Here is a 24,441-nt window from a genome sequence, read left to right on the forward strand (position 1 = left end):
TCATATCTGACAATGAAGTACCATAAAAACTATCATTCTGGCTTCAATAACATACCATTTACTTTACATGAGCAAACGTCGACAAGCATCTTATTTCACTGAGCAAAATTCAAGCATTATTTCTGAGTGCATAATGTATGAATGAATCGTTAACGTTTCATCGGACTTTCAGCCATATGGAAATCGAAGCAGTGCTCTTCTTGTGTGGCTCTGTCTATGTTACCTGGTGAGCTGAATGACATCTTATTGTTGATAACAAAACATTCATTAACCCCGGTGATCGTGCTTTGTGACTGAGCTATATCCAACCTTATACAAACATTGCTACATCGGTGTAATATTAACGATGTCTGATTCCAAGATTTCAAAATTTATTTTACACTCGCGCCATACGTAGCTTACGTGCGTCCAAGAGGTCTCCAACATATGCAACTTAAATTCACCAGGTGTTACATTTTGACTTGCGCCTATGTATACGGTCATAGAATTACAATATGTGCTATCGGCCTATCCCATCATAAGCACATAAAAGCTCCATTTATCATCAGACATGCCGGCATCATATTTATTCTAACTCTAGATTCGAGACATGATGAGCAACACATGATTCCTTTTGTTCATGTTGCCTTTCCTTTTGTTTTGATGTCTCCTTTAGTAGCTCTGCTTTGTTTTTTCGTCTTTTAATTATATTTATAGGTTAAATATAATCGTCAAATCCTCAAGTTTTGTGAACTTCTTTATTTGACAACTTGAAAACCATAAATAAATCAGTATCAGATAAACAGTTTTTGTATTGTTCAAGTGACTGTCCTCGTAAAATAAAAAAATAAATAAAAATAGCTCTAAAGTTGACATGCTAAATATATCTAAACATTAATTGTTTACAAAAGATCAATCAAACACGAATCAGCTATACACTGGAAGGAAGTTTTAATAATCTGAAATAGTCACATTTCAAAACGATTACCATGCACTTGCTAGCTAAATTATGATTTCTGTAAAATCTCAGGTGAAATCTGTATGTACCAAATTCAAAACTACATCGCAGTCACATAGATGAACATTTATCATTGTATAAACTAATAACTATACTTATTTTTGTAAATCTTCAAATCTTGAGACCATTTTAAATATTTTTCAATCAATTAACCAAAATATGTATATTGTTTTACGCAGGTGTGTTGATTACCTTTCTGGATATTTATCCACCTATCAACTGTTAAATAGCTTTCAAAATTCTTACTGGATCTCAAATATAGCGCATGGAACTTCCAGGTACATGTACGTGTACGTGTACGCAAAGGAGTTTTGACTTATATAAAAGAGGAAATGGACCTGATAAACCAGCACACAATCAAACTTAAAGTGAGCAAATAAAATGTGTATGGACAGATATGTGATTGATCCCCTTTATATCTACTCTTATTGTAAAAGTAACATAATACTGTTTTATCCTTCAGCTCCTTTTGGTTTCATGGATACAGGATTTTATTTTTTAGACAATGCTACAGTAAGTATGACGTCCCAGGTGTGATCTCACACTATAGAGGTTTCATAGATACTGGAGTTATTCTTTAGACAATGCTACAGTAAGTATGACGTCCCAGGTGTGATCTCACACTATAGCGTTTTCATAGATACTGGAGTTATTCTTTAGACAATTCTACAGTAAGTATTACGTCCCAGGTGTGATCTCACACTATAGCGGTTTCATAGATACAGGAGTTATTCTTTACACAATGCTACAGTAAGTATGACGTCCCAGATGTGATCTCACACTATAGCGGTTTCATAGATACTGGAGTTATTCTTTAGACAATGATACAGTAAGTATGACGTCCCAGGTGTGATCTCACCCTATAGCGTTTTCATAGATACTGGAGTTATTCTTTAGACAATGCTACAGTAAGTATTACGTCCCAGGTGTGATCTCACACTATAGCGGTTTCATAGATACAGGAGTTATTCTTTAGACAATGCTACAGTAAGTATGACGTCCAAGGTGTGATCTCACACTATATCAGTTATATATAGCATCACACTTAAATGATGTCATGCGTAGTTTTGAAATATTACCTGTACAGCTAGAAAAGCTAGTTTATATTTAGTGTATGTGTCATATGATAAAACAGATCACCTACTCTTGATAATGGACTTTGATTTATATCCGATCTCACCATTTTAATCCCAAAAATAACCCATGAGATTACAGAATAAACTTGAGAGTAATCTCAATCGAATGCGTATAAGTCATAATCAATAACATAATTGTTGGGATATATATCTATACATACATACATGGCTACACAAATACGTATTCCAGTATACTTTTATAATTATTAACACCACAATTTAAGGTTACATGAAACCACTACCTTACATGGAATATATTTCATTTCAGAGTTATCTCCCTCATTTTCATGAATTGGTGTTAGCTATTGATACCTTAGTGCAGACATGCATGCATTTTCTTGTACATTTGAAATGCGTCAACATGATTTAATAACAACACAGTCTAAATACTACTCAAATGTATTTCACATGTATTTTATTGGTGAACTCTCTTGGAAAGGAGAATTTGTTTTAGAAAGGGAGCATGCATCCTTAAGGGTAACATGATTTTCTATACTGTGTTATACAACTACGTCCCCTAGTTAAGCTATTCATCAGGCTGTAGTGGCAGCAGTGCTGAATCTAATACTGACAGCAGTGCTAGATCTAATACTTGCAGCAGTGCTAGATCTAATACTTGCAGCAGTGCTAGATCTAATACTGACAGCAGTGCTAGATCTAATACAACAGTACATAGAACCGATCCATAGAGTTAAACCACATTGATCAGCATGCCAATCGGACACAAAACGGGGATATTTTCTATCAAATATTTGCCAATCACTAGTGAAATAAATGTTCCCTCATTGATTCACAGCAGTTTAATAAATAAAAGGTGCTATATGTACACTTTCTACTATATACCATCCAATCAAATCTCGTAAGGGCAAAATGTATCTGTAATGAACATTCCCCAGTCTAAAGTAACATGGTTGATTCACAAATTGCAAAAGGTTTGTTTTCTTAGAAATGTAAGATAGGTGTTACTTCAGGACACCGTCAATAAAACTGATACAGCTGTAATGTAAAACACACAGAGAATATAAAGTGATCTAAATACATCTGATTAAGTATCTCTCTATTATAAGTACAAATCCTAAATTGATTAATAGAGTAATTATCTCCCCTCAAATAAATAGAAACAACATCATAGCTACATTGCAATTTGTTTTATATTACAAAATTTACATTTTACGTTGATTTTATTACATATTAGCATTGCCTATCCCCTCCACACCCAGCCTACTAATATTGTGACTTAACATCCATGACCAGAGATATTTTAATGTTTATCAAATTATAACACTGCACAGACATATGAACATATTTATATAGCTATGAAGAATTGTTATATTTTGCTGGGTTAATCCTTATATGAAACAGTTACTATATGTACATATCTATGTATGTAAGATAGAATATATCCTTATCCCGTTTTTTACAGAGTATTAATATGGTCACAATGATTTTCCTTTTTGAGATAGATTTGCATATTTCATTTGAATTCTTTTTAGATTAATGTTTTTCTTTAAACCTTTTGTCTTGAGTTTTATGATCATAGCCAATGACAAAGAGATGAATAAGGATAGGAATAAAATGCATTAATTAGATTGTAAAGGAAGATATTATGCAAAATATAAAAATCATTGATGATGAGAAAGTTACTATAGGATTGTCTTGTGAAATCCACATAACAAAAATACAGAAATACCAAGTCATACAAGGTAGCATTTACTGATGGTTATAGTTCCCGTTTTATCACATGATGTTTTTGATAGCAACAATCATGATGGGTTTTCTTCAACAGGTTAATGTCTAATTTTTATCCAGCATCATTTCTAATCCTCTTATCTAGATTGAAATATTACAACTATACCTATTTATGATTCATGTAATATCACAACAAGTTAATGTTTGATCCATATTGGTAACATAAGTGATCTCACTTATCTGTAGCTGATTATGTTAGCTTTATTTTATGACAGATTCTACTAATACTGTACTGCATTTTCCAGGAGATAGAGGTCATTTTTTATTCAATGCCTCTGCTTGGAGTCAAACCGAGGACCTCTGGTTTACTTGTCTTACGCTCTACTGAAAGAGCTAACTAGAAATTCTTCCTAGCCAAATCAGTAGGAAACAGTTACTTTTTTTTACTAGGGTGACATCAATATTTTTGATATATAAAGATAAATTGACTGTGAGGTAATCAGCTATGAACAGTTGGGCTGAGATGGAAATGTTTTGACCTCCTACCTTTCCAAATCAAATACTGCGCAAGTCTAGTTTAAATATGTAGGGGTGAATGAATTAACTAAACAAGATAAATCAGCCATAATTCTAATGTGTTCTGTTTAACTGTTTTGAATAAAACTGTCATCCTTGATGCACATTTAAGGATAGGGATAAGAAGGAAGAGCCATCTTGAGGTGGCCTCAGCGAAGGTTCAATTTGGTAAATTTCAACTTTAGATATTTGTATGGTATGATAAATTAAACTGATTAAATATGCACAAAGAAAGTAGAAATGAAACTGATTTAAATGTTTAAAAAGCATCAAAGCATGAATTTGAAAACCAGCAGAATAAAAGGTTAACTGAACATAAAAAAAAATAGTAAACTTAAAAAAACAAAACATTATAAGTGTTACTGCTACTCTAGGTTATATAAATGACACTGGATTATAATGTTATATTGAAGTTGGCAAATTATCACTGGTGGCAAATATGTGCAAACAATTATGAACATTAAATAAAAGCTTATCAAGTTAAACACACAATATCGTAATTAAACAGCAAACGACTGCGTACATTCAATAACAAACAATTCTTAAAGTTAACATACAATTTAGTCATTAAACATGGAGTTTTTTTACATTGAATAAAATATAATAAGTAGATGTGGTCACTTAGATCACCAAGCCGACATAAACATATAAAGGATTTCAATAATGACAATTTGAATAAATCTCTTTAAACTCTAAAATATCAATAAATATACAAACATCACAATAAATCTATTATGTAGGTACAGAGTATACATTATGTATTAATACAGTTTGAGAGCATGACATCACGTTATCTTTTATATAGATAGGAGGAAACCTGGCTGACGCAATACCTGAAAAGAAAATTGCCGTATCGGTTGTTGAAAAAGAATAATTTCATATCAGGCCTCAAATATATACAGCTTATAAAGAATAAATCTATACCAAGTATGTTTTATCATTATTAAAATTTAAAACAAAATAGGCACGTGCTGGGATTCACAATAACCATGATCAGATAAAATATACACAAATAGTGATATTTCTGAACTTTTTGTTTAATTGAACTTTAAAATTGCACTTGATGTGTTATTTATCTAATGAATTTGAATACATTTACCGACTTCGGCTGAGCTAGCTTCCTCTCATCCTTACAGTCACAAGTAGATGGTTTATACAGTTTAATAAATGGTTAGTCTGTTTAGTTATAACACAGCACTGAATTAAGCAGTACATGTAATCCAAATAACAAAATAAGGATTTTTTAAAGATATATATCACCAGCCACAGTACTGTGCATACCATGTATAGTGATATAAACATTAATGCAACACAGCTTACATTATGTACATACATATTGTCCATAAATGGCAGAGCCCCAGAGAGGACCTGAATTAGCTAATTGAAAACAAAACCAGTTTCATTAAATGTTCACTGATAACATGGAATTCTATGTGCTGTGAACATATTTAAAAAAAAAAATAACATATCATGATTTAATCTCAAATTAGCCCTAATTATCTGGAAAGGGCTTATCTAAATACCTTATGACCTTTGTCTTTAAAATCTGTTTGACAAAGGAGATTGTTTTAAAGGATGGTATTATAATTATAAAAAATTAAATATTAAAATTACTTAAAAGAAGCTTACCGGTATTACATGTTTGGTAATGTATTAATTAAATCATCAGTGGTTTATTTATCTATTGTTGTTTTTTAATTGAACAATCAGTTGGTTTTGACAGGAATTCGCCCGTTTTGAAAGAATACAATGGCACAATATTGCTAACATGTTGCATGCACCTAATGTGCACCACCTAACCACACCTATGGAATGCTTATCATCAATGGGATGTCTATGTGCTAAACTGTATCATCAATGGGATGTCTATGTGCTAAACTGTTAACCTTAGGGAGTGAACGGTGGTATTCTTTACTTGTGCGATCACTCTTCTCTCGTCTAAATTCTACAATATTTGTTTGCTTAATTTTAACTATTCTCGCCCAAGTAAGATTAAAGAAAACATGTTGCACCAACAAAAAAATCTTTTTCATTTTCCTGCCATTTCATTGAAAACTGTAGAAGCCCTAGATCTGAAATGGTGTAATTTAAGTTTGTTCCTCTTTTTCTAAATGTCTTTACATATTTCAACAATTGCTCAAGTCAATTATTAAATAGAACCAACAGCAATTATTAAACACATCTATGAAAAAATCTTGAAATTCAGCAACTTAATTTAAACAGAGATCAAGATAAATGTCCTTTTTATAGCAGTAGTGGAGATCAACACAGCATTTCAAGTTGCCGGTTTTTCTTTCCAGCCTTGTTTTTAGTCTTTCAAAAGCAGATTCCATTTCTGTCCAAATAAAACCCAAGTCCACTTTGATTGAAGATCATGGACGACACGCTTGCATAGCTGGTTATCAGAATGGGGCCTTCCAAGATAGTGACTTTCTCTGCAGGTCTCTTCGATTTGTACGCATCACTGATCCCCTTGATAAGCGACTCGTAGAACTCGTCAACGTTGTAGGTGACGGTCTCGTTCTCCTTGGGGTTGTACAGCAGTGGATGATGACAGAAGGTGAGGAAGGGAATACATGTGCTCCATGGATTCCAGCGCTGGGCAAACGAGGGTTCTTCCCCTTTGTTCCAACGGATCTGTATGCCGCCATGTTTCCTTTCTCTAGAATAACAAAAGGTAAAAAAAAAATGTGTATTTCCTTTATGTTTTCTATCTCAACTAAATTGAAAGATTTTTACTTGATACATGGTGTTCTTAGAACAATTTAGCTAAACATAATTTGCGAATAAATTCAGTAATTATTTTATCTCCTTGCTAAGGACTTGAATCGCTCTGCTTATCACAGATATGATATCATAATAGTCAGTGAATGTCAAAGATATCTTTCCAACTCACGGCATAATACTCTTCTCGGGATACTTGAAGTCACCGATGCAGACTGTGTCGACCACCCAAAGGAGGACGCGCTTGAATTCCTCCACTTTGTGTAGTATGAAGTGGTATTTGTAGATCATCACAGAATTTTCAAACAGCAGAACAATCTTCTCTCGCTCATTATCCCAGTGGTCGATTCTGAAGTAAGATAAAACATTTTCAATCTTGCAACTATATATTTATAACATTCAGTCACATTAATCAATTACTTTGGAATTATATAGAGAACTACCAAAGTGTATGATGGCTGATTCTTACTTGTAGACAATAAAGTTTATTCATGAAGTTTCAATGACAAGGTTATTAAACATTTGAACTGCTTTCAGTTGGCATTCATATTGCCTATGAATGCCAGCTGAAAGTATTTCAAAACATGTACTTATATTTACCATTTTAGAAATCTGTTTACCCTATAGAAATTCTATTAAAAAATTAACTCAGGAAATTAGATTTAAATTGTAGTTGATTTCTTGTGAGTTTAATAGCTTGTTTTAAACATCATATCTCCCATACATTAAAAAAAAAGTCTGTACTTGATGTATGATTTTACTTTACTGATCATGAGATTACAATATTTAAAAGGTAATGCAAGATGAGGTTATTTAACAGTGGAATTCACACAGGAGAAGGAAGTCAAAAACATATCTAGCAGTACTGTTCAAATGTGTAATTCACACAGGAGAAGGAAGTCAAAATCATATTTAGCAGTACTGTTTAAATGTGTAATTCACACAGGAGATGGAAGTTAAAAACATATTAAGCAGTACTGTAAGGAAGTCAAAAACATATTTAGCAGTACTGTTTAAATGTGAGATTCACATAGGAGACGGAAGTTAAAAACATATTTAGCAGTACTGTTTAAATCTGGAATTCACACAGGAGAAGGAAGTCAAAAACATATCTAGCAGTACTGTTTAAATGTGTAATTCACACAGGAGAAGGAAGTCAAAATCATATTTAGCAGTACTGTTTAAATGTGTAATTCACACAGGAGATGGAAGTTAAAAACATATTAAGCAGTACTGTAAGGAAGTCAAAAACATATTTAGCAGTACTGTTTAAATGTGTAATTCACACAGGAGAAGGAAGTCAAAAACATATCTAGCAGTACTGTTCAAATGTGTAATTCACACAGGAGAAGGAAGTCAAAAACATATCTAGCAGTACTGTTTAAATGTGGAATTCACACAGGAGAGGGAAGTCAAAAACATATTTAGCAGTACTGTTTAAATGTGTAATTCACACAGGAGATGGAAGTTAAAAACATATTTAGCAGTACTGTTTAATTGTGGAATTCACACAGGAGAAGGAAGTCAAAAACATATCTAGCAGTACTGTTCAAATGTGTAATTCACACAGGAGAAGGAAGTCAAAATCATATTTAGCAGTACTGTTTAAATGTGTAATTCACACAGGAGAAGGAAGTCAAAATCATATTTAGCAGTACTGTTTAAATGTGTAATTCACACAGGAGATGGAAGTTAAAAACATATTAAGCAGTACTGTAAGGAAGTCAAAAACATATTTAGCAGTACTGTTTAAATGTGAGATTCACACAGTAGATGGAAGTTAAAAACATATTAAGCAGTACTGTAAGGAAGTCAAAAACATATTTAGCAGTACTGTTTAAATGTGTAATTCACACAGGAGATGGAAGTTAAAAACATATTAAGCAGTACTGTAAGGAAGTCAAAAACATATTTAGCAGTACTGTTTAAATGTGTAATTCACACAGGAGATGGAAGTTAAAAACATATTTAGCAGTACTGTTTAAGTGTGGAATTCACACAGGAGAAGGAAGTCAAAAACATATCTAGCAGTACTGTTTAAATGTGTAATTCACACAGGAGATGGAAGTTAAAAACATATTAAGCAGTACTGTAAGGAAGTCAAAAACATATTTAGCAGTACTGTTTAAATGTGTAATTCACACAGGAGAAGGAAGTCAAAAACATATCTAGCAGTACTGTTTAAATGTGGAATTCACACAGGAGAAGGAAGTCAAAAACATATCTAGCAGTACTGTTTAAATGTGGAATTCACACAGGAGGAGGAAGTCAAAAACATATTTAGCAGTACTGTTTAAATGTGGAGTTCACACAGGAGAAGGAAGTCAAAAACATATCTAGCAGTACTGTTTAAATGTGGAATTCACACAGGAGGAGGAAGTCAAAAACATATCTAGCAGTACTGTTTAAATGTGGAATTCACACAGGAGGAGGAAGTCAAAAACATATTTAGCAGTACTGTTTAAATGTGAGATTCACACAGGAGATGGAAGTTAAAAACATATTAAGCAGTACTGTAAGGAAGTCAAAAACATATTTAGCAGTACTGTTTAAATGTGTAATTCACACAGGAGATGGAAGTTAAAAACATATTTAGCAGTACTGTTTAAATGTGAGATTCACACAGGAGATGGAAGTTAAAAACATATTAAGCAGTACTGTTTAAATAACTTAACAACTTTTTGCTATTTGTTTTAAATTGTATTTCCTATAGATTATAAAGAATACAATGTGACTTCAACATTCAAAGGATGAAAATTTCCAAAAGAATTTGATATTGAGAGGGAATTAAATCATGAGGTGTGATATTACAGAGGTTTCATAAATTTGTCCAATCACTTTGTCAGATACACATTTTCAGAAAACTTGTCTTTAATGACAACAAGATGGATAGAATCACTTGGAGACCATAAGACTCTTTCAGGCCAAGGGGTGTAGGATAGAGGAATTGGAACCATAGGGGTTTCCAAATTGGCAAAAACCCTGAGGTTCTCCTGAGGGTTTTGCACCAATTTTAAAATCCCAAGGATGGAACCTCCCTTTTCTACACATCTGGGAATGACAGAGTATTTTTTCTCATTCCAATCACCAGAATTAGCTCAAAAACTACAGAGAGGCATCACAGTTTTCGCATTGCGGCATCATGATCAGAATGTTCCGGATTTTGTGACATCACATCATTATTATCCCAATGTGACCTCAAACATGTGAACTGGCCGGGGTAAGATTAATAGAATCATTCACCCCCTTTGGGGTGAGATAGGGGAATTTCAACCCGAGGGGGAAGATTCTTATGTTGCCAAGCATGAGGCTTTGCTGAGTGTTTGGCAACTTAAGAATCTTTCCCCGAGGGTTGTGATTTCCCTTTCTCCCACACCTGACAGATTTATCTCCCGTTTTGCCGATGCTAGATTTATCTGTCTCCGCCCTAGGGCTGAGACGGGGGGATTCCCCTATTCATAACAATGGTGTGACGTCACTTCAACAATACAATGACGTCACGTCAACAATCCATCAACGACACGTCAACCCTGAATTTAGCATGTAACGTTGTAATTACATTGTGTATATGATACACATTGGAATAACAGGGTAAGAGAAAAAGAATCATTCACCCCCTTGTGGGTAAGATAGAGGAATCTAAACCCTCGGAAAAAGATTCTTCAGTTACCAAACACTCGGCAAAGCCTCGTGTTTGGCAACTTAAGAATCTTCCCCTCGGGTTGAGATTCCCCTATCTCACCCCCAAGGGGGTGTATGATTCTATATATCTTACCCACAAGGGGGTGAATGATTCTTTTTCTCTTACCCTGTTTCCCCCAATGTGTATCATATACACAATGTAATGATAACATTACATGCTAAATTCAGGGTTGATGTGACGTTGATGGATTGTTGACGTGACGTCATTGTATAGTTGCAGTGATGTCATACCATTGTTATAAATAGGGGTATCCCCCCGTCTCAACCCTAGGGCGGAGACAGATAAATCTAGCACCGGCAAAACGGGAGATAAATCTGTCAGGTGTGGGAGATAGAAATGTCTTACACCCCTTTCTAACCCTCGACAGTTCTGTCATAGAAGCACATAAATACTGAGGCAAAAGGTTCACTGAAATATCACAGTGAAAGTAACTATTTACTCTGTACATTATATAGAGGTCTACAAAGATATGTCTCATGGATAAAGTGTTGTAAACCTACTCTGTCAGCAGCCAGGCTCCAACACGTTTTCCATCAAGTTCTGGCTTGGCTTTCTGTTCACACACAGATACTGCTTTGTCAAAATTGGTCTCCTGAAAGTAGAAAATATGACTTTTAATAAAACACTTGAAAGGTTGAGGAAATATTTTCCTGCTGCATGGTCAGAAATCTTTCAACTTCATTATAGTATTAGAGCATAAATTTCCTCCAGCTTCCATTTTGTACATAGTCACGTCTGAATCTGAAATTAGTGCTTTACTATAAATGATTTCCAGCATGAAATGCATTGAAATTGTCCTCAAATATGCAGGCGATCACCAAGGCCCGTATTCATGAAACCATTCTCATGCTCAAGAACGGATTCTGTGCTTAAACCAGCTTTCTTATATATAGCTCACTTAAATCATGTCAATACAAAAAGTCAACAAGTAAAATCTTAATGTTGAAAACAGTTCAACAGTGTTCGGATTTAAGTCTCTTCAAATTTTCAAAATCATAGACAAAATAAGATTTCCTTTTTGCTAATTTTTAATCGGAACAAGAAATTAGGTTTAAGTAAAATCCATGCTCGAGTCTGAGAACGGTTTTATGAATACAGATTTTGAACTTTTCTATCATGGCTCACTTTCAGACACAACTTTTGTACTGTCTACCACTAACACTGCACAAATATGTATGTTTCATCACAGGTACTAGCCTCGTCTGTCAATACACCTATAATATAATCTAGCCTCGTCTGTCAATACACCTATACTATAATCTAGCCTCGTCTGTCAATACACCTATACTATAATCTAGCCTCGTCTGTCAATACACCTATAATATAATCTAGCCTTGTCTGTCAATACACCTATACTATAATCTAGCCTCGTCTGTCAATACACCTATAATATTATCTAGCCTCGTCTTTCAATACACCTATACTATAATCTAGCCTTGTCTGTCAATACACCTATAATATAATCTAGCCTTGTCTTTCAATACACCTATAATATAATCTAACCTCGTCTGTCAATACACCTATCATATAATCTAGCCTTGTCTGTCAATACCCCTATACTATAATCTAGCCTTGTCTGTCAATACACCTATAATATAATCTAGCCTCGTCTGTCAATACACCTATCATATAATCAAATGATTATAGTATAGGTGTATTGACAAGACGAGGCTAGTACCTGTGGTTTCACTGGCCCTTTTCCATGTACCATAGCCTAATTTCAGACACTTCATTCTGTTATACTGATGAACTGGAGAAAGCCTTCCATAATTAATTGGTATTTCCACTACACAACAAAACGCGATAAGTTAGTTTCCTGAAAAATCAATATTCAGCAATCTGGGTTAGAGACAATCTGTTCTTGCTCGGTTATTTGGTAGTCCTATATATTACTAGAGTCCAAGAATTCCTAGCACTTTTTCAAATGAATCTTCTTCCTTTGTAATCTATCAATGATTTGATTTTATATGGTTTTATGTCCTATCAACAGCTAAGGTCATTTAAAAAGGCATTGTAATCTATCAAATGATATTAAGATAACATATATTTTTCACAAGTACAAAGGACCAGTTAGGTTAGTTGATTCACTAGGCCTTGCTGAAATGTACTGGTCGTGGACTAGGGGACTAGTGTTAGGGTTGGACCCTGGCAATAATGCAATGCAGGAGAAAATTTGATGGTATTCAGAATGTTACAGTAAGACATATATTCTGAAATTCACTCTGGGTAATTCCCTGAACATGACTTTTGATGAATTTCCAGAAATTTACTTTAAACATATTTCGTCAAAGCTATTTTAAAGTTACCTTCCCTATCTTTAATAATTTCCAACTTAATTAAAGATTTTGGACTAATCATTATTCAATATCAAAAACGATATCTTTACATCAAAGATTATTATGAATAAAAAGCAAATAGGGACAAACATGGTCAAAGAGATATATAATAAAAGAGAAAGATATCTGTGTGGTTGGAAATACAACCTGCAAAAGTTAACATCAAAATCAAATAATTATCATATTTATTTGATAATTTTCTGTGCAAAATCATCATTTTGCTTAAAAAAAATATTCCTTTAAAAAATGTTTTGTTTTTTGTTGAGCTTGAATAATGAAAACATTTACCTACCGGTAGTACTGTTGTTTTATTACATATCAAATAATTAATAAACCACTGATGGCAAAAAACGTAGATATTTGTTAATTGAAAACACTCATAATATAAACTCAAGGCTATACTACCAGCAGTACCATGAAAATTAATGTAAGCAAAGGATTTCCTTAGTGACCTGTTTTCAGCAATTTAGTGTTGAGACACTGGTCATTTGCACTCTTTGTTTGACACCGGAAACAGATGTTTTAGAAAGCTTGCAAAATATATATTTTTAATTATTGTTTGTGATCAAAACTAACTTGCATGTTGCATAAATTTAAAATTTAAAATGTAAAGCAAAAAACAGAAGACCAATCTGGGGTGATTGTTCTTGGTCTTCCTAAGCTTCATTGTCTCTACTATATATGCTATTCTCTACAATTGTGTGGTGTGTGTGAAAACAAAACAAAGCTAACTTATATATGTTTGAAAGTGGACACAACAGCAAGAAAAGGAGACGGCCATCCTAAACTTTGTTTAATTCTTTTCAATGTTATAATATAGGCAGATAATTCCTTGTAATTTGATGCAAATCAGTTTGAATTGCAATCTTTATACTTTATACATAATTTGTAGAATTCAAACAACTACCGTATATGATAAAATACAGAAAAAGTATAACATTTTATGATAATAATTAGGTATCACTTTATTTTATTTATTATACATATTTACGCCAACATAGAACAATTAGACATAAAGATGGCTCTAGATAAAGGATTTTTTCACAATGGAATGTTACTATAAATCTAGAGACTATCAGACATGAATGTCCATGGTCCAGCTCCCTAAGTTAGTGGCAGTTTTCAACATATTTCATTTAAAGATAACTCTAACCTTGACCTTGGTGCCTTAAATATAAACTCGGTGCATTCTCGTTCTTCACACTAATATAATTAATTAAAGTTTGATATTTTTTTTACTTATTGAGTTGCTGGAGTGATGTCACTTCATATGTTGACAATTTTTGTATTAAAACGATTACAATGACCTTGGACCTGACCTTGGAATCTTACATTTGAGATATTTGCATACCTGAACTTTGATTTAAGTTTGATCAAAATCCTTTTACAAATGAAGTAGCTTCAGCAATGACAGTGAATTGTGATGTAATGGGACCGTACAGGACGGATATTGGTAACAATATGCATTATATATACTTCTCATAAAAACAACTCCAAATATGTTCCCCAACATTACATGGGCATGTACAGCTGCCTTGGACAACTGGGTTAGCTATTCCGTCTTTGCGTATTGCAGAGTTATCTTCTCTTGAGAAAAGGTATTGATTGTTACGTCATTTGTTTGAGAGAGTAACGTTATCAATTTTTGAGAAAACGACGTAATTTTCTCACACAAACCAATGACGTAACAATCAATACCTGTTCTCAAGAAAAGATAACTCTGCAATACGCAAAGACGGAATAGAAGTTTAATGAGTCTTATTATCTAAGTGATGGCAAGGTTCAGGATGGCCTGTAAAGTAAGAAGAAAACCTGATGAGTTGATCCCGGGTGCGAGACACTAGAGCCAGAGATGGTAAACTGTAAGTAAGAGCGACAGGAAAATCATCATCACACAATGATATATTTAATGATCCTACATAAAAATTAGGTATAAACTTTATATACAAAAACCAGTGTGAAATAAATAGCAAGTCCATACTTAAGGTCCTTCCCTCTGTCTATATATATCAGACAAAAGGTTTTGGTTTGTTTTTCAAAAATGGAAGTAAGCACCTAGAAATATCCTGATATTAGGCAACACATCAATTTTTTAGCTTCTTTATGACTTTTTATTTTTGACCAGATCAAAAGTTCAGTTATTGAAAAGTATGTAGGTCAAACACATACAAAATGTAGGCTCCTACATGTACATTTGTATAGTCTTAAGGTGGCTCGACACATCGTCATCAGCGTCCATTTTCGTGACATACTTCCGGAAAAAGTACAGCTAGGACTCAATTATCTTAATCGAAATGTGCATGTACACCGTGTCGTCATTTCCGTATTGCGTATCGGGCATTCAATATCGTAGTGCAAATTATAGTAACACCTGCTGGGCCGTTTTCGTTTAAACGGTCAAACCGATCGGACCACTGTTGTTCGTTTATTAAATAAGGTCGGACCTAGTAATCTGATGCTGCTTTCAGGCGAGTCTTGAGAAAGCCTTGCAAGGCCTGCATACACATTTGCAGGTCCGCCAGGATTTACACCCGAAATTGTTACATTTATAAACGGTCAAACCGGTTGTTCCGCATAAACGAACAGGCCCATGGTAAACAATAGTACACGTGCGTGCCGATGATATGTCAACACCCGATATCAAGATTTTACCGGGAAATGTATACTCACACGTACTTCAGGAATAAAGCTTTCCAATTCATAGACATAAACAGACTCACGGGAAGACAGTGACATGAGACCAGACGACCTCAAGAAGGTCATATAGGAAACACATGGAATGCGGACGTACCAACCTCACATGTGCATATCGCGTGTTTACACGAGTTCATAAGCTCGAGGTCGTTACGATTTTCGCTGTTGAGGGAGTTTCGCTCTGTCGATTAAATCGTGTTTACAAATGTAGTCTACTAGCTTACTCTGTGAAAATAATGTTTTGTAAAATATCAAGATACCTATGAAATGCATGTGTGAGTGCACGTGAGAACGGTATACCATGCGATAGCCTCTGACCTGACATGTAATTATAAATATACCGTGAGTTAGCGGACTGTGGAATGATGTCCAAAGTGTACATGACTGAGGGTAATTTGGTTCCATTAAAGAACAATAAATTGATAATTTTGATATCATATTTTTGATTTATTTCCATCATTTTTGTTATATGTAAACAGAGACAACTGTCATTGTGTAAATGTCACCCCTCTGCAAAAAGTTCCGATTTTTTTCAAGGAAGATAACTCTCACCCGGATCAAAGTGATTGTAAAATGTAAAATAAATTAATTATAAAGCCATTGTGTATATTTTGTTCAATTTCCCACTCTATATGTATAGAACTTTGTGTCCTGGGTGCTTTTAGCTTGTAGATAATCACTTTTATCCGTACAAATTCAATAAAAAACACTTTGTGTAACATGTGTTACATATTTTGCGATAAATAAAATATTTGTAGGGTTAATTAGAAATGCTTCTTTTCATTTTATTATTGTTGTTATTGTTCCGAACAATGCCACACACAAAAAAAACGGAAAATATTAGAATTGACGAAAATTCAATTTTTTGGTATTTTTTCCAAAAAATTCCCCAAACTATCGGAATGTTTAGATTTTCATAAAATCAACTCGACATAGTTGCATAACAATTATATGAAAGTTTCAACGAATTTTGCTGGTTAATTGCGAAAGTGTGGAGCCACCTTAAATTGTATAGGAGCAACTTTTAACAAATGTTCACATACAGTAAAGCCTCGTTATACTGCCACCATTTGTCCAGAAATGTTTGGCCTTATAAAGGGGTCTGGCGATATATTGAGAGAAACTTATGAAGGAATTCGTAAGAAAAAGAGAAAAATAGCCTGTGAAATATAATGGCGGAGAGCAAGGTGACATTAAACGAGGGGCTTTATATTGAGGTTTTACTGTATATATTATGGGCAAGAATTCGCTATTTGAGATTTTTGTGTCCATTTGATAATGTTGTTTTATTTTAATATTGAGAGCATTTACGTGGACTATTTAATGTTTTACAAAGATACTGTGTGTATATCGATTGTGTTAGAAATGTGTGTCGTGTTATTGAAGAGTTTATTTTAATTTTAGGACAGGAAATATCTCTATTTTTCAAAAATCGCTGTTTCATGCATGTGGTACATGCTGTTTTTTTGGAAAAGCAAATGCAAAAAAACTTGTTGCATGTAACATTTCGTGTCAACACTGTTACGTGCACCAAACAGCAGGCTAAATAGTCGCGAATAACCTATTATTTAAGCGAGGATGACGTAATCTTACCGCCGTGTGCATAGGTTCACACTGAAAGTCGTAAATTTTGAATCTATGGCAACTCATAAAAAATACACAGAAATTAAATCATATGGTAGCTTTCGCGTCAATGTAAGTAAAATGGGATTTTTCCTTATTTAAAGCTTTTTGTTGTCCTTATAATTTCGCAAAGTAACTTTCAACGTAGATTGTATCTGTTAATTTGCTGTACATGTAGTGTACATAACATTGACAACATGGAATTGTTTCCTTGGCATCAGTCTTTTGTGTCAACGTTATGTACATCCCACGACACATTAGATCCAGTTACCTTTATGCATTAAGACAAATAAACTATACAGCCAATTTTTTATTTTGAATGTAGAATAATTATTTTAATGCTGTCTTATCTATTTAGGCATAATTTTCAATTTACCATGCAGAAGCATGCAGGTAACATTGACAAGATTGATGTTTTGTGTCAAGGTTTCATGTTACATACATTTTGGGTATTGAGAAACTGGTCTTTACTGCAATAGTAGGAGTTATTTTTCAACTTACATTGTCTGAATGTTTTACTTCAACAACCCAACTTTAATTTCAAACCTAAATCTTTCCAATACGGCGTTTATGTGGTGTACATAATATTGAAAACATCTATTTTTTTCATGTTGTATCGGTAGTTTGCTTCAGTGTTACTTAAATTTCTCTTGACATATTTGAATCAATCATCCTACGTAACTAATGAATTGAAATTTTGTGTTTAATCTTGTTTAGTTCCCTTCATAAGTTCTTGAAACTTCATCTCATCTCTGATCAAAACCTGATAATTTTTTCTAGGTCTAACAGATATTATTTTTATATTCCACCTGAACTTTTGTGTACAGAATATTTTAAATACAGGATCATTTTGTGAGTATGGATGGAAAAATGGAACATACCATAAATAAGCTTTATTTGTGTTTCAGGTTCATGGAATCTGAGGAAGAAGCGTAAAAGAATCGTCCAATTAGACGAAGAAAATGCGGGGCATGAGAAACCATCTGACGGGAAAGCACGGTATGCAGCAAAACTGCAAAAACTTTCCCAAACAGGAAATCTGGAACATCACAGGGAATAGAGATAGCTCCAGAGACATCACAGGGAATAGAGATACAGTGCATGCAGGACTCTTCAGTTGGGCAAGCACTATCAAATTGAGCGAACATGTCAATTTTAACTAAACCCGAAACAACAGGTGGTTAGTAAAACTATTGAATAAACAAAGCGTGCAACTTGTTTCAACAATTGGACAATAGGCAGTCGGTGAAATTAAAACTTTTCAAATAAAAGGTAGGGAAATTACTTTAAAGAATTCCAATTCCAATATAAAAAAGGTGTTTTATTATATGATTGGAGACTTATAAGTAACAAGTCAGATTTATTTTATTTTTTGTGTCAATGTTACATACAACTAAATTGAGTAATGAAGAATTACTGTGTGGTAGAAAAATGAAAATATATTGAGAGGTAAGGAAAATGTGACGCATGCCTCATGTATCATAAAATTTCTCCTTCCTTGAAAACTGCCTTTCATTTAATGTAATTAGTGGAGTGTATCAAGTTGTATGTAACATTGACACGAAAAAAAATGCAAAGCAACAAGAAAAAAACACTGAAAAAGTGAAAATGAAAATGTCTAAATAAAACTTTCTACAAGGTATTGGGTAACTTGGTTCTATAGGCAAACATAAGATTTCCATTAACTACTGATTGAGAAAACATAATTTAGGTTTTAGATATGTTGTCCATGTTACATTCACCAAATTCATTAAATGTCTTTCCGACACAAGATTGGTGTTGATTTTATTTCAATAATTTCTCTTCATTAGTAAACCGCATAACTTCAGCAATGCAAAAATGTTAAATTGAAGTCCTGGGACAATTTTTTATTTTCATTCCTCAATGTCACACTATATTCTGAAATACTGAATTCTTGCCCATATATGAATCATGTACATGTTGACTGCATGGATCTATAGAAGTTGTTTGAACACATTTGGCCCCTGTGGATCAAGGTCGTTTATTTAGACACACATACCACACGTGCTTGGTAAGTTAAAATCAAATTCTTACATACAAATGAATGTTACTAATCTAATTTTAGACAAGTTTTTGTTTATTCTGTATGATACAGGAGTGACCCTGTAACACATGTCAGTCTCACAATCAACTAAAAACACCTAAAATGCATATCATTCCACAGATCATTTTGTCACACATCACATATATGTACAGACTTACAGTGGTACAAAAAGTAAAACTGAAGAATAAATAAATAACTGACAAAATTAAACTGTGATTTTCCTAATGCACTTTTAGGGGGATGAAAATAAGGTCAGCCTCCACATCTGTAAAAATTGCTAGTTTATTTTTTTCTTCTAGGGTTAGAGAATTTTCTTAAAAGAAACAGGAATTTTCCATCAGGTATTAAAAAATACAAGAAATTTTGCATTTAAAAGTGATGCACAATTCTTACGATATTTTTTAAAATGGTGTGATTATCCCGAATCTAGAAAAAATCGTGATATGAAATGGCTTAGACTACTCGTTTCTTTCAAATAAAAAAAAAGGAAAGAAAAAGAGTCTGTAAACGTTTGGATCTGACCATGTTAGTTCATAAACTAAAAAGTATGCAGCTGGAGACATATAATGTGATAAAAGTTATATACTGACCGCTTGTTGTGAATTGTTTGAGTTTGAATTTTCACGCTGCAATAAAATAAGAATGATACATTACAATTTTTTAAATTTCAAGATTGCTTTTGTCAATTGTCCCGGGTAAAAATGCTCTGACGCGGAAAAAACATGTAAAAGAGTATTCTAAAAGGATTATAATAGAAGTATTATCACATTATATTAATAATAAAAAGAAATAATTTGTAGATGCTTCTAAAAAGAAAGCAGTTGGGTGTTCTAAATGAGCAAAAAAGGAAAAAGCGGAAATTCTGAAATTCTTTGGGAAATCCACATATCATACTGTATGTAAAAATTGTACAAACTGAGTGTACAGTATCTATAATGTTCAATAATATTATAAACTTTAAGTATATGCATAAGTTCTTGTTTCTTATTACTTGGTTTAAATTTCCTAACCTACACTAAAGGATAATTTTAAAGATGTACCCCAAGCTATTTGGTCCCGTCATTTGTCCCCAGGACTCATGGGTGTCCCCTTCACCTTTTAAGTAATGCTTTACACCAAACTTGTAGTAATGATTACTAATCATTGAATTGAAAAGCTGAACACAGGATGCAACACCACAGCATAATCTCACTTGCCCTCAGGGCAGGTGAACTAACAAGTTAACCATCGCTGCCAAGGACGACAATGACGGAATGTGGAGAAAAAAAATAGTACAGATGTAGGTACGAGAGTTTTGTTATGTAAATGTAGCTATTTATGTATATAGACTGGATACATTTGTTCTCCTATGTCCCTAAGCAGAAGACACAGCTAGAAGAAACCCCCTGTTTCTGTACGAGGCCCTACATTCCCTGCAATATTTCTTGTTAATTTAAAAAAATAAAATATTATAAAGCTGGAGCATCTTAATTTTGTTTTGAATTGGTTTAAATACAAGAGGCCCAATGGGCCTGCATCGCTCACCTGGTATTAATCTCACACTTGTAATCTTAAAAGTGGACTAAAATACAGCTACAGGAAGATTATCAATGTGACTTTGAATGACAATGATATTAGGTTGAAAGTGGGTCAAGGTCATTCATTTGAACAAATTTGGTAGCCCTGATTGCTCCAGGCCAAATATCAGTACCCTGGGCCTTTTGGTTATTGAGAAGAAGTTGTTTGAAGATTTTAAGACATTTGACCCCTGTGACCTTGAAAATGGATGAAGGTCATTTATTTGAACAACTTGGTAGCCCTTCATCCCAGCATGCTACTGGCCAAATATCATCACCTTAGGCCTCTTGGTTATTCAGAAGAAGTTGTTTGAATGTTTTGAACATGTTTGACCCCTGTGACCTTGAATATAAGTCAAGGTCATTTATTTGAACAAACCTGGTAGCTCTTCAACCCAGCATGTTACTGGACAAATCTCATCACCCTAGGCCTCTCGATTATTCAGAAGAAGTTGTTTAAAGGTTTTAAACATATTTGACCCCATGTGACCTTGAATATAAACCAAGGTCATTTATTTGATCAAACTTGGTAGCCATTTATCCCAGCATGTTACTTGCAAAATTTATGCACCCAAGGCCTATTGGTTATTCAGAAGAAGCCGTTTAAATATTTTAAACATATATGACCCCTGTGACCTAGAATATAAGTCAAGGTCATGTATTTGAACAAACTTGGTAGCCCTTCATCCCAGCATGTTACTGGCCAAATATCATCACCCTAGGCCTATTGGTTATACAGAAGAAGTTGTTGAAAGGTTTTAAACATATTTGACCCCTGTGACCTTGAATATAAACCAAGGTCATTTATTGGAACAAACTTGGTAGCCCTTTATCCCAGCGTGTTACTGGCCAAATTTAGGCACCCTAGGCGTATTGGTTACTCAGAAGAAGTTGTTTAAATGTTTTAAACATATTTGACCCCTGTGACCTAGAATATAAGTCAAGGTCATGTATTTGAACAAACTTCGTAGCCCTTTATCCCAGCATGTTACAGGCCAAATATCATTACCCTAGGCCTCTTGGTTATTCAGAAGAGGTTGTTGAAAGATTTTAATTATATTTGACCCATGTGACCTTGAATATAAATCAAGGTCATTTATTTGGACAAAATTTGTAGCCCTTCATCCAAGCATGTTACTGGCCAAATATCATCACCCTATGCCTCTTGGTTATTCAGCAGAAGTTGTTTAAAGAATTTAACATATTTGACCCCTGTGACCTTGAAAATGGATGAAGGTCATTTATTAGAACAAACTTGGTAGCCCTTCATCCCAGCATGCTTCTGGCCAGTATCATCACCCTATGCCTCTTGGTTATTCAGAAGAAGTTGTTTAAAGTAAAATGTTGACGCCGGACGGACGAAAGACGCCGGACGCCGCACCATGCCATAAGCTCACTCGGCCCTTCGGGCCAGGTGACTAAAAATACAATACATGGAAAAGCTGTTGCATTTTTTATGTTTCAAAGTTCTGTTTTGATTGTATCGCCATTAATATTGGTCGACAGCTGTACTTGGATCACAGCAATTTGTATGCAATTGTATGGATGTACATAGTAGGTACATGTATGTCCTCTTAGGAATAGATATTGTAGGAAACATGTGTCTGGGGTGTACTATAAGCTTAAATAAGAGGTACAGTAAAGCAGTCAGTTTCTATATATTTGTAAAACGATGTGCATTGAAAAGGTTGCCTTACAAGCGTTAGCTATAGGGAATTTCTCTTTAGCTCAGCAATAGATCAACGGGCTGGAGAGCCAAGGGCCGCAGGTTCGAGCCCCAGTGACGACACTATCTTTATGGCTATTCCTTGACCTACTACAAATTGTTGCTGTTGACCCTCCCCGTTCAAGATATAAAGGAGAACTCTTGGCAGAGGTCAAAGAACCTGGGTTGCTGATAAAAGGGGGGAATAGTGTTAAGATGTGCATTGATTAGGTAGCCTTACAAGTGTCAGCTGCAGGGAATTTCCCTTTAGCTCAGTGGTATAGAATCGGGCTGGAGAGCCAAGGGTTGCAGGTTTGAGCTTCAGCAACGGCACTATCTTGATCACTATTCCTCGTCCTAATATATGTTTCAAAGAATTCTCATTACTTTTTAATTTGATTTCACTATTGATATCCTCGGAAAGTGTAACAGTGGAAAAATCAATTAAAACTTAACTTTAGCCTTACTAATCAGTTTTCAGTAAAATCAAGGAATATTAGGCCTAACGTTAGATTAGACCTAATTAGTGCGTGCACAGGGGCACGCAACTAATATAGGCTTTCAGTCGCTGGGTACGTAGGGGCATGCAACTACTATAGGCTTTCAGTCGCTGGGTACGTAGGGGCATGCAACTAATATAGGCTTTCAGTCGCTGGGTACGTACGTAGTAGTACTAATATCAATACTCTGCCTCCTCTGACGACGCAATATATAAAAAAAATCTCTCGTCATCAGAAAGCTACGTTATCGCAGCTAGGTACGTAGGGGCACGCAACTGCTATAGGCTTTCAGTCGCTGGGTACGTATAACCTTATACACGTACCCAGCGACTGAAAGCCTAAAACAATTCAATATTAATAGTAGTTGAGTGCCCCTGTGGTCCGTGGTAGCCGACCACAGGGCCCTGTCCGCTTCAAATGCCAGATACACAATATAATAAGGGTGCATATTTATATGTGTAAAGGCATGTTAACGAACCCCTGTAGTTAGTGGTAAGCCCGTACACAAAATACGTCAGGACATTATTGTCTGCAATCATACTGGTAACTACGACGTAGACAACTGTCTATCAATGTCGGGTGCGTTCGTGTCGGCAAACTCACATGATGTTTATCGACCCTCGCCATGGATATAACATAAATAAACACAATTTTTGAGCGTTTACTTGAACCTTGAACCCAATACTTTCAACATTACGGCTATTTGATATGTATCTACATTCACCTTGTAACTGAAGAAGTTCTGGGCGAGTTTTTCATCCTTGATAACACCCGGACGCATTGACGTTCGACTGGTGGTTGATTTGACGCTCTGTCGTCCGTAAACACTACCCGGACGCTGCTGACGATTGAATCCTGGGGCAGGGCCGCCAGCGAATTTCACCTCTGGTTCAGCGCCCTCTCCCCCGGGCCCGCCGCCTCCGATCTGTAACGTTGCACCCATAAACTGTCCCTCAACATGACTCCTATCGTCCTCCAAGTGCGTATCTTGTGGAACTCGGGTTTGAGTGTCAGCCATTTTGAAGTTCCGATCGATAATGTAATAAATAGCCGGAGTTATCTCCCTTGGAACAGTAGGCATTGAAAGAACGGTCATATGATCATGACTGTCAGTCGTGTCTCTGTAAATAGCATCGG

The 24,441-nt window shown here is 34.6% G+C and overlaps 1 protein-coding gene across 2 annotated transcripts; it reads right to left on the minus strand.

The window, feature by feature from the left end:
* Positions 1-723: 723 nt before the first annotated feature.
* LOC110463987 (tumor protein p63-regulated gene 1-like protein) lies at positions 724-24,365 on the minus strand. 2 transcript variants are annotated; one of them, XM_021518967.1, is made up of 5 exons: positions 24,029-24,365; positions 20,134-20,169; positions 11,326-11,417; positions 7,295-7,471; positions 724-7,060 (listed from the first exon to the last, which is right to left on the minus strand). In XM_021518967.1, exons 1-5 carry the CDS (start codon positions 24,320-24,322, stop codon positions 6,715-6,717), a joined length of 945 nt encoding a protein of 314 aa, XP_021374642.1. In that variant the 5' UTR covers positions 24,323-24,365; the 3' UTR covers positions 724-6,714. The 2 variants fall into 2 exon arrangements, with proteins under 2 accessions (XP_021374642.1, XP_021374643.1); XM_021518968.1 differs by lacking the exon at positions 20,134-20,169.
* Positions 24,366-24,441: the final 76 nt, after the last annotated feature.

Source organism: Mizuhopecten yessoensis, unplaced genomic scaffold, assembly GCF_002113885.1.
Source record: "Mizuhopecten yessoensis strain PY_sf001 unplaced genomic scaffold, ASM211388v2 scaffold10949, whole genome shotgun sequence".
Lineage (NCBI taxonomy): Eukaryota > Metazoa > Mollusca > Bivalvia > Pectinida > Pectinidae > Mizuhopecten > Mizuhopecten yessoensis.

Excerpts from the sequence above, each read along its gene's own strand:
- LOC110463987 (XM_021518967.1), bottom strand. The coding sequence starts at position 24,322 with ATGGCTGACACTCAAACCCGAGTTCCACAAGATACGCACTTGGAGGAC. Across the intron at positions 7,472-11,325 it reads GGAGCCTGGCTGCTGACAGA|AATCGACCACTGGGATAATG; the intron begins GTAGGTTTACAA and ends ATCTTACTTCAG. Across the intron at positions 7,061-7,294 it reads CCCGAGAAGAGTATTATGCC|AGAAAGGAAACATGGCGGCA; the intron begins GTGAGTTGGAAA and ends TTGTTATTCTAG.